Below are 11,176 nucleotides of genomic sequence, written 5' to 3' on the forward strand. Positions count from 1 at the left end.
TGGACGGCTCTGGGGGATGTGCTCGGCTCTGGAAGCGCCGCCCCAGCGGTGCCTAGAGCGTCAGGCCGGGATTGTCCCTCGGCCATGGCCGCGTGGTCCTGAGCGCAGCCAGGACGCGCCCACCCCTCGGGGTCTTCCACATCTGGCTGAAGTGTCGCCGTGTGAGCTTAGGGCTCCGGTGACACCCACCCGCCCAGGAGGTGTGGCTCGGGGAGCGCTCAGGGGGTCTGCAGTTTCTGGGCAGTTCCCGGGACCCCTGCCCCAGGGTGTGGGCTGCGGGCACAAGCTCTCCTGTCCCTCCATCCAGGGCATCAGCGGCTGTCTGTGACCAGCCTGCTCGTCTGTCATGGCCTGCTGATGGTGGGCACCAGCCTGGGCGTTGTGGTGGCCCTGCCCGTCCCCCGCCTGCAGGGAATCCCCAAGGTGACCGGTGAGTACAGGCCGCACGTCTGCGCCTCCGGAGCCTCGGTCCTGTCCCAGACGCTCACTAAGCCCACGGGTCTGTGTGCAGCTCTGTCTTCGCTTAATGTGAATTCTTTTCAGTGGTTTTTCTCTCTCTCTCCCTCCCACTGTTCTTTCCCTCATTTCATTCTGTAAAGACGGTGCTTATCAAGTTGAATCATCAGGTCATGCTTTTATTTTCCTGTTTCTGTCATCAGTGGTCCAGGGAAACCCTCATCCCCAAAACATGTTTTCATGTTACCTCCTTCTCCACCTGTTAGCGTCTGCCTTGCTATACACCTTCATTCCGTGAAGATGGATGCTGGCACGTTCTGCAGAAGAAGAGGCCAGCACCTCAGCAGGCTTGGTGGCGCTTTTGTGCCGTGTCGGGAGGAGTTCCAGTGGGCACAGCCTTTTGGAAAGCACCTGGGTGTCAAGGACCGAAAATGCCGTAGCGTCAGGAGTCAGGTTTCCCCCTCAGGAGCCTGTCTCGGGAAGCAGCCAGATCTAGGAGCAAGGCCCGATGCAGAAAGAGCAGGAAAGCTACAGGTCCAAACTCAGGGGTAGGGAGACTTGTCTCACCTCAGTTGTGTATGGAAGGGAGCAACAGCCCCAACAAAAAATGTTCTGGAGGGAATACACTTCTAAAGAGAAATTGGAAGGACACCCTATTCTTTTCAGTTCAGTTCAGTCGCTCAGTCGTGTCCAACTCTTTGCGACCCCATGTACTGTAGCACACCAGGCCTCCCTGTCCATCACCAACTCCCAGTGTTTACTCAGACTCATGTCCATTGAGTCGGTGATGCCATCCAACCATCTCATCCTCTGTCGTCTCCTTCTCCTCCTGCCTTCAATCTTTCCCAGCATCAGGGTCTTTTCAAATGAATCAGTTCTTCGCATCAGGTGGCCAGAGTATTGGAGCTTCAGCTTCAACATCAGTCCTTCCAGTGAACACTCAGGACTGATCTCCTTTAGGATTTACTGGTTTGATCTCCTGGCAGTCCAAAAAACTCTCAAGAGTCTTCTCCCTAACACCATAATTCTAAAGCATCAATTCTTTGGTGCTCAGCTTTCTTTATAGTCCAACTCACATCCATACACGACTACTCGAAAAACCATAGTTTTAACTAGATGGACCTTTGTAGGCAAAGTAATGTCTCTGCTTTTTAATATGCTGTCTAGGTTGGTCATAACTTTTCTTCCAAACAGTAAGCATCTTTTAATTTCATGGCTGCAGTCACCATCTGCAGTGATTTTGGAGCCCCAGAAAATAAAGTCTGTCACTGTTTCCCCATCTATTTGCCATGAAGTGATGGGACCAGATTCCATGAACTTAGTTTTCTGAATGTTGAGTTTTAAGCCAACTTTTTCACTCTCCTCTTTCACTTTCATCAAGAGGCTCTTTAGTTCTTCCTCGCTTTCTGCTGTAAGAGTGGTGTCATCTGCATATCTGAGGTTATCAATATTTTTCCTGGCAATTTTGATTCCAACTTGTGCTTCATCCAGCCTTATTCTTTTACCCAAATGCAACTTTCCTTTTTCTATTTGTTATGTGAAATGTCTCTCTACTATGGGATGGTGGACAGGTAGTGGGAGAGGATGGAGTAAAATGAACTGAGTGACCATATTAGGTGCCAGTTTGCAAGTAAGAGGTGGAAATCACATTAGAAGTGGGCTTCCCAGGTGGCGCTAGCGGTAAGGAACCCACCTGCCAACGCAGGAGATGTAAGAGAGTCAGGTTTGATCCCTGGGTCGAGAAGATCTCCTGGTGGAGGGGATGGCAACCCACCCCAGTATTCTTGCCTGGAGAATCCCATGGACAGAGGAACCTGGGGGGCTCCATGGGGTCACAGATTCGTACATGACTGAATCAATTTAGCACATAGAGCAGGTGAGAAAGCTCTGATGCAGAGAACAAAACACCTGTTTTATCACTTTATCCATTCTAACCATGTACCAGACTGAAGTACCGTTGACGAAAGCTGTGGCTGTACTTTAGACTGTGGTTTTGAGAGCGTTCTTGGAGTAACTGGAAGTCCAGGGGAACGTGGCCTGAGCGCTGTTTTCCTTCCGAGCCGCCGCGTGCGAGGCGTCCCCGGGGGGCCGGGGTGGCCGGGGCACACGGGGTCTTGCCGGGCGGGCTGAGCTCACGCTGTTCACTTGCAGGACGAGGCCTGGTCTCCTACCACGCGCACCATGGGCCTGTCAAGTTCCTGGTGGTGGCCGCGGCCGCCCTCAAGGCCGACAAGGACAGGCCCAGGGACAGCCCGCCGCCCGGCGCCGACCCCCAGGACGACGAGCAGCGGGACGCGCCCCCTGGCGAGGGGCCCGGGCACTGCGCGGGCCGGGGCGGCCCTGACGCCATCTGGCTGGGCGCTTCGCCGGGCTTCGTCACCCAGGGCAGCGACGCCTCCTCCTCGTCCGGGTCCCCAACCCCGTCCCAGGGCTCTGGCTCCCTGGAGCCGCGGCCAGAGGAGAGCCTTGGCCAGGACCTCCCGCGCCTGCCCTGCGCGTCCCCTGGCCAAGGCCGGCGGGCCCGGAGGCCCAGGGCCAGCTCCGTGCTGGTGGCCTGCGGGGGCCAGGGCCACCGGCGCGTGAGCAGGAAGGCCAGGCCGCAGCGGCCGGAGGAGCTGGCCTCATCCCTCATGGTCTGGCAGATCCCCTTGCTGCACGTGTGAGCTGGGGGCACCGTTGGGGCCTTCCCGCCGAGGCGGACACCCTGAGCAGACTCGCCGCGGCCGCACTGCTTGGGGACGATCCCTGACTGTCTCTGGGGCCAAAATGTGCAATACCATCCTAGGGGCGTCTCCAGGCAGCAACCCCTCCTCCTCACGCAGCAGAGCCTGGGGTGAACGCTCGTGGAGCTGGGGGTGTGGACGCCGTGTCCATGCTTGTGGGAGTCCCCGGAGGGTACTCCACGTCTGACCCATTACCTGGAGAGCTCGCAGACTCAGAACTCACAGGAAGTCCCGCATGTGCGGTAGTGGAGGGGTTTATTAACATTCTCAGAGCAGTTTTACTTGATTCAGATTCACTACTTTTATTTATATTGTATATCCTTTAACGCCAAAATAGACTTTGTAACAATGAAGAAAGCTGGCTAAAATATACCAGTCCAGGTGGTGGTGTTTGCTTTCTGAGTTGAGCTGGGTTTTCCAAAGTGGTATAATGCCTGTATTGTATATTTTTAACAAAGTAGTATTTTTATATCGCCATTTTCTATTAAAAAAATTAACAAAGTTTTAGTCAATATATTACGTGTAACATTTCACAAATAATGTTTGCTTTGACCCAAAATGCTCAATTCCTGTCAACATTTAGAGTCAAGCGTCGACACCAGAATACCCACGTCAGAGATGCGCGTGTCTGTGTGTCAGCGGAGACGGGCGGACGGCCTTTCGGTCCAGCCTTTCCTGCTGTGTTTGCTCCTGTCGACCGAGAGCACTGTCGGGCTTTGGAGGCGTCTTGAAGGATGCGTGGTGCTGGTCCAGGGGCGGCCTTGCTGACGCTGGACACAGGACACAGGGGGAGGGCCCTCGGTCAGCACAGCCTGGGCACCCGGGCCGCCTGCCTCGGTCACCGTCAGCGAGTGACCTGGGGTTTGCTGTACTCCACGTGTGTCTGTCTATCGATGTTCTGCTGACTGAATGGTTGGAAAAAACAGCGCAGGCATTCACCTGAGACAGATGTCTCGGCACTTTACAGGTGACTAAAGATGCTAATTTTGTGACTTAGCCAAATATTTTCCCAGGTGCAAATGTGCCCCCATGTGAAGTAATATCTCCCCAGGTTTCCCTAAACTGCTAGCTGCTATCTTACTCCATAAATAAAGTCTTTTTATTTAAAAATACAGCATCCAACATTGTGAGTTGCCTTTTGTTCCCGTAAAATGCAGAGTGGACCGTTAGGTTCGCAGGACAGCCCGCTGGTCCCTTTCAGCTCAGCCGGGCCCCATGTCGATTCCAGAAGCGGTGCAAGGTCCCTGTAGAAGGATGCTTTGAATCCCGAGTCGCTGCTGAGAGACTCCCAAGGATGCAGTCTAGAACTTCTAGTTTTATTTTTAATGACATCATGTGGACACGTGGAAGGAAGTCAGGCCGGGGCGCGGGGAGGCGGGTGGGTGGTGCCCCGGTGCTGCAGGCGGCGCCGGCAGAGGGGCTGGGGCCAGCCTTCCCGCACCCACCAGGTCTGGGACGACAGGGCTGGACTCACGGGAGGAGCGAGGGAAGGGCTGGAGCCTCTGCAGGGCGCGAAGCAGGCAAAGGGCCAGGGGCACAGACCTGAGAGCCGCCCGCGGAGCCTGATCCCGGAGCCCTGCCCTCTGTGTTAGCTGACCTCGCTGGCAGTAACTGAGCACTGGTTAGCATGACTGTCCAGCTGAGAACTCCATCCCCAATGCGTCCACTTGGATCCAGAGGACCTCGGTAAGTCAGGCTCACACGGACCTCCTTGTCTGCGGTGCGGCCCAGCGTGTAGGCTGCCGTTTGAGACGTGACCTTCCTGAGCAGCTGGGGTGTGTTTGCTGCCGGACAGCGCAGCCAGAGCCTGTGGGGAGCGTGGGTGGGAGGGCAGGGGGCGCGCAGAGCGGAGGCCTGCCCGGCCGTGGTGGGTGGGCACAGGGGGGCCGGGCCTCGGTGCACAGCCAGGGGAGCCCCGGGAGGGAACGCGGCAACCATCTAGAAGAGGCAGGAAGGCTTCCTCCTCGCTGTCGGTAGGTGAGGTGTCAGGGCGACACCTGCTACAGGTGAGCAGGCGACAGTGTGATGCTCTCATCAGTACGTAACGGGGGATATTTCTTCTGCTCATCCAAGATAATTGTTGGTTTCCTTCTTTGGAGCTAACATACGGGATTCCTGCTCTGGCTTCAGTGGTTCTCAGTCGGGGCAAGTGCCTCCTCCACCCGGGGGCCGGGGAGCAGTCTGCTGACCACCTGCGGGGGCAAGGGTGCCACTGGCGTCGCGAGTGTGGGGCCAGGGATGCTGACAGACCCCGCGGGGCACAGGGCGCCCCGAGTTCCCGGGCCAAGGCCGGGTCTTGGAGGCTCCTCCTCCTCTCTGTGCGGCCGCGGCAAACATCGCACAGCGTGATGTCTTTTCTGGTACAAACATACAGGATTCCCGTTCTGTTCTCAGATGTCCTTGACTTCTCACTGGTCTGTTTTGTTTCAGCACTGCTTTTCCAACTGGAGTATAAAAACACCCTGTTTAGGTCCTGAAACGGAACTTCTTACGCAGACTAACAGGTGCAAACAGAGGCAAAGGGCCCACGTTCAAACACCCTTGCTTAAATTGGTCTTTAAGTAAGATGTACGATAGTGATAAATCTATAGCCTAAAGAAGATTGGGATTCATACTCGGCCAAGAGAGAGAAAGAGGAACCTGCCCTGGCGGGAGACCCCTAATGTTCCGTATTTTAAGCAAGTTCGATCTAGGCGCATCCAGATTTACGAGAACATCAGGCGAGGACTCTGGCTTCCACAAAAACTCAGCCCGGCGCTCCTCGGACACAGATAGAGGGGACATGAAGCCTCTCCATCCAGATTCCGTGGCTCCGGAGGGTCCACGGCTGACATCAGGCTGACCACTGTGCCCCGGGCTCTGCCCCCAACCCCAGCCCCGGGAGAAACCCCATCCCACGTCCAGACTCGCGGGCAGACAACTCTGGGAAGCCACTTTGCTGGTGCATGAAGTTCGTGCCAGCGTCTGCATCCCATGGCAGTGAGTTTCCCAGAAGCACAAACCAGGGGTGAGAGTGCAGGCTCTCCCACCGTGCTCGCCAGACGTCCAGCTAGGGGCCCATTACTTCTAGAGCCTCCATTTCCTCATCTGTATGCAGTAGGAGCTTCTGCATGAGGTTGCCAGGAGATTCAGATGAATAACGGGTGGAGGGTTTCACTTAATGCCTGGCATACAGTTGGTGTCTAATAGGTAACGCTTCTTATTTAGTTTATGCTCTGGAGGTTTACTCATTAGGCCTTCATGTAGAGATGACTTGAAAAATTAAGCACTGTTTTGCAGTCACTCTATGACCAGCAGGGAGGCAACACAGAGGGTGCCTTTCAATTTGCATTTCTGTCCTGTGTAACCTTGCAGGTCATCAAAGCCATTGTTCACATTGCTTCCTCGGTGACGGCAGGACTCGGCCCGGTTCCGGGACCCCCTTGCAGGCAGCACGTCCTGGGTTCCTCTGGCAGCCAGGGTTTTCGGGCTGGCCCGGCTCCCTGGCCACAGCATTCTCGTCCCGCTCTGTCTCCTTCTCGAGTCACGGGCAAGCCTGCTGACCCTCCTGTGGGGAATCATGAATCATAAACCAGGAGTCATGAGCTGGACGACAACTTGGGGAAGACTCCTCTCAAGACGCGCAACCAGCCCCCTCCCTAAGGGCGTGCATGCCCCAAGGTTGGTCTCTGTTCAGCATGAAGCGTCTGGGGTGGGCAGAGTCAGTGCAGTGAAAGGAGGTGGCACTGATTTCATTTCTCACACACAATTCCTGTTACACCGAGTGTGGCTTTGTGTTCTCGTATGCCTTCCTGATGCCACCCTTATGGCAGAAAGTGAGGAACTAAAGAGCCTCTTGATGAAAGTGAAAGAGGAGAGGGAAAAAGTTGGCTTAAAGCTCAGCATTGAGAAAACAAAGATCATGGCATCTGGTTCCATCACTTCATGGCAGATAGGTGAGGAAACAGTGGTAACAGTGACAGACTTTATTTTTTGGAGCTCCAAAATCATTGCAGATGGTGACTACAGCCATGAAATAAAAAGACGCTTACTCCTTGGAAGGAAAATTATGACCAACCTAGACAGCATATTAAAAAACAGAGACATTACTTGGCCAACACAGGTTCATCTAGTCAAGGCTATGGTTTTTCCAGTAGTCATGTATGGATGTGAGAGTTGGACTATAAAGAAAGCTGAGTGCCAAAGAATTGATGCTTTTGAAATGTGGTGTTGGAGAAGACTCTTGAGAGTCCCTTGGACTGCAAGGAGATCCAACCAGTCCATCCTAAAGGAAATGAGTCCTGAATATTCATTGGAAGGACTGATGTTGAAGCTGAAACTCCAATACTTTGGCCACCTGATGCGAAGAGCTGACTCATTTGAAAAGACCCTGATGCTGGGAAAGATTGAAGGCGTGAGGAGAAGGGGCTGACAGAGGATAAGATGGTTGGATGGCATCACCGACTCAATGGACATGAGCTTGAGTAAACTGCAGGAGTTGGTGATGGACAGGGAGGCCTGGTGGCTGCAGAACATGGGGTCGCAAGGAGTCGGACATGACTAAGCGACTGAATAAACTGAACTGAAGCCTTCCTGATTTGCTCTCTGAAGCATGGATTCATTCAGTCATTTGGAAGGGTGGTGTTTCACTGTGAACATAAACCAGGGCTTTGGGGCTGAACTACAATTCCTGCTCCACCTCACACAGAATGAAAGAGATGATGAAGCCTCTGAGAGTTAAATTTCCTCAGCTGTAAAATGGAAGGAGTCCCCACCTCCTGGGGTCCTACGTGTGTGTGTGTCTCTACACCTAGTATTTTGCAGAATTGTACCTGTGCTTACATATAGATATACTACATAGATTTATGCAAAGTCATACTTAATTGCAGATAACTTGCTCGAACATTATGAATTCATCCCTTGAAAATACTTTAAAATAACTAAAATTTTTATTTCTTTTCCAAAAGAATATTTGCTAGGATCGATACTAATAAACATATTGGCCATTTAGTGATGGTAATATTTACTTGCTTGACGAGGATTTATCGCCTCCGGGTAGCTTGCCGTCTGCTGAGAAAAGGTGTGTGCGTGACAGCGTACGTGGTCCACGCAGACCAGAGTGTCCACACAGGCCAGAGTGCAGGGCGATGAGAGAGAGGCCTTCAGCCCAGTGAGGTCACCGGATCACTGAGTCAGCAATGCCTGACTGTTACATGAGGCCACAAAGATGGGCTCTGCTGTCATACTGACGTCAGGATAGCGGGGGCATTAGCATGGGCCAGGCACTGTGCATGGTGTGAAGTGACTGCACTGGCACGACCAGGGCACAGTCCTGTGTGCGCCCTGTTCAGTCAGGAGTCAGCACTGCTCCAGAGAGCTTGGCAGCGTCCTCTGTTCCAAGCACAAGGCTCTAGGCAGAAACACTCAGACATGAAGAAAGGAGCCCCCTGTTCACGGAGGAGCTCACGAAAGGATGGAGATGCACAGAGTTCAACAGAGCTGAAGGGAGTAGTCAGGCTGGGGTTGGGTGAATAGAGGGAAGCAACCAGGACCAGGGCTTGCCTTTTGTACAATGTGCACAGAACTCTTAAATGAACCAGAGAATGCGGTTTCCACGCCAACACACAGATATTCTAATTAATTTTTCATGCCAAGAGACTCAAAGTACTTTGTAGTGATTGGATCAATTCCTGACAGCTACTGGAATTTAATTGCTTTTTTTTCCCTTGTGGAAGGCTGGGGGAGCGTGTGAACTCAGGGCTGTTAAAAGGAAAATGTTCAGGGCTATTCAAGGGAAAATGCCCTGCTCTCTGGTACTAGCACTCAGGGCTCAGAATCAGTGGCTGTGACCTACCAGCCACCCCCTCTTCCACGTACGATGCACACTCTATGGAGGAGCACAGAGTTGGGGAGGCCAAGGTATTTGCTAGAAATCACCTTGAGCGGCAGTGACAAGTGACAAGAGTGAGTCTTCCTCCCCTAAGATTACAACCTACGGTGCTGAGTGCATTGTAGCCAGCATCTTGGTTTGTCTCCCAGGGAGGACAGTCACACTCCACTTTACAGAGATGGAGAGTGAGCACGGAGGGTAAGGATCTTTTCCAAAATCCACAGTACTTGCAGTGGTGAAACTGGTGTTAGAAACCCCACCACCTACATTCCAAAGTCCTGTTCTCCCCACTTCTCCAGGAAGCTTTCAAATGTGGCTTTGAGCTCCCCTCACTTCCCCCAGCCTGGGATCTGGGTCCCTTCAGGGGCCTGTTAACCATCGTGCCCAGGATGATTCCATGAGCTTTAGTTCTGTTTTTCAGGCACACTTTTGCACCGTGATATATTTGTACAATTGAAGTCTACCATCAAGAGCAGGCTTTCCCTGAGCCATGAGAATTTAAATAGCAAAATAGTTTTCTTGAAAGACTCTAGAAATAGATGTCTTTGAAAAATATTTGAGACAGCTAGTGCTTCTTGACATTTTTATACGCCAAGTTCAATTTCAGGAAATCTGGAGGTCCCTGGCATTTGAATGAACTCCTAATTAAATATATGCAATGTTTCTCTGCAATTTCCATTGATCACATTGGGGCCAGAGTGCATTTTCTTAAAAGAATAAAGCATCTAGGGACTTCCCTGGCGAGCCAGTGGTTAAGACACTGAGCTTCCACTGCGGAGGGCACAGATTCCCTGGCTGGGGATCTGGGATCCCGCATGTGGCATGGTGTGGTCAAAAAGTAAAAAATAAAATAAAACATCTGCAGTCTGAAAATCAATGAGGTTCCCCACACTGCTTCTCTACCAGATGGTATAGAGGTTGCATGGGTGTTTCAAGTTAATTCATTTATTTTTTCCTTCCTTCAGTAAACATTTATTGAGAACCTAGTATATGCCAAGCATTGTAAATCCAGTGGGGAGAAAAGTTAATATGACTTATGAGTGGATCTCTGGGAGCTGGCAGAGTGGTGGAGAGGACAGACCGCCACCTGGGTGGTGACGGCACCTGTGGCTGGGGAAGGCCAGGTGGCCCCTGGAGGCTGATGCAGACAGGTGGGCGCAGAAGCCAGATGGTGCTGTGAGGCTATGGGTCAGGCCCAGGTTCCTCTTGAGAAGATGCAGGGAGAGGATGCATTTAAACTCTCCTTCAGATATCTTCAAATCATGGTGTAGGGTAAGCTGGTTACATGCAGTCTCCATGTAAAAAGGTAAACAGATGCACTGAAACAACCCCAGAAGATTCTAAAATACCTGACATCAGTTGGGTAAAATAAAAATGGTGCAGGATAGGAGTTATTTCAGCATCCAAAGGTCTGCATCCGCTAGAATTAACTGATGATTTACAGACGCTATTTCCCAATAGTTTGCTCTCTGTCTGCCTCCTTTAACCCAAATCCTGATGTATTGTGCTTAGTAATTAAACGAAGATCTTTTAAAGGATGGTCTCAGGGCATTAACTCTGGTACTGAAAACCGAAGGGCACGTTAACATTTAACTGGTGAAGGCTGAGGAAGGCAAAATGTTTAAAAAGAAAAGACGTAAGCCTTCCGTGCCTATAGAAATTTAATCATTACCTTGCACAAAACCTTTAAAAATAACATTGGCCATCCGGGGTCCAGTCTTAACGAGAGCGGACCCTGCAGGAGAGCTGTGCTCGGTGACAGAGCCGTGGAGGCTGGGGCGGGGGAGCACCTCCCGGTCCGCTGGCAGGTCTCTGGCCCTGCTCCTCCCCGGGGTTCGGGGTTCAGGTTCGGAGGGTCCCTCGTCGCCCTGCGCCCCGTCCCCGCTGCGGGGACCTGGAGGTGGGGGGCCACGTTTCTAGATACAAGAACAAGTTTCAGCTTTTCCTCTACTTGAGTGTTCTCAATGTTGCCTTTTTACTCCGGAGTCTGTACGGACGTAGGCAGTTTTTTAACCACTGAATGTTTCAACAACGCATCGTCACTAATTTTCCAAAAAACTTAAACTCTAAATTCCATTATTTTATTTTATATATATTCTTTTTTCCTGGGGGGATGGGGGCACTAGGA

At 52.2% G+C, this 11,176-nt stretch overlaps 1 protein-coding gene and 1 long non-coding RNA gene across 23 annotated transcripts in view; both read left to right on the forward strand.

Annotated features, from left to right (window-relative positions):
* The window catches only part of ARHGEF10 (Rho guanine nucleotide exchange factor 10), a 61,341-nt gene extending 57,045 nt beyond the window's left edge, over nucleotides 1-4,296 (forward strand). For 13 of the 22 annotated variants that reach the window (XM_081517437.1, XM_081517438.1, XM_081517441.1 and 10 more), the window contains 2 exons: nucleotides 308-430; nucleotides 2,608-4,296. In XM_081517437.1, the coding sequence (XP_081373563.1) occupies nucleotides 308-430; nucleotides 2,608-3,119 (635 nt within the window). In that variant the 3' untranslated portion in view covers nucleotides 3,120-4,296. The remainder of the gene's footprint in view (nucleotides 1-307; nucleotides 431-2,607) is intronic. The other 9 variants (XM_081517428.1, XM_081517427.1, XM_081517429.1 and 6 more) reach the window with 2 other exon arrangements.
* A 239-nt stretch (nucleotides 4,297-4,535) lies between these two features.
* Nucleotides 4,536-8,175, forward strand: LOC145516286 (uncharacterized). Its single transcript, XR_014061261.1, has 3 exons — nucleotides 4,536-4,865; nucleotides 5,610-6,368; nucleotides 6,534-8,175. It is a non-coding gene; the product is annotated as an uncharacterized LOC145516286 (long non-coding RNA).
* The last annotated feature ends 3,001 nt before the right edge of the window (nucleotides 8,176-11,176 follow it).

Source organism: Giraffa tippelskirchi, chromosome 8 (assembly GCF_054371585.1).
Source record: "Giraffa tippelskirchi isolate mGirTip1 chromosome 8, T2T-mGirTip1v1.2.pri, whole genome shotgun sequence".
NCBI classification, from domain to species: Eukaryota; Metazoa; Chordata; class Mammalia; order Artiodactyla; family Giraffidae; genus Giraffa; species Giraffa tippelskirchi.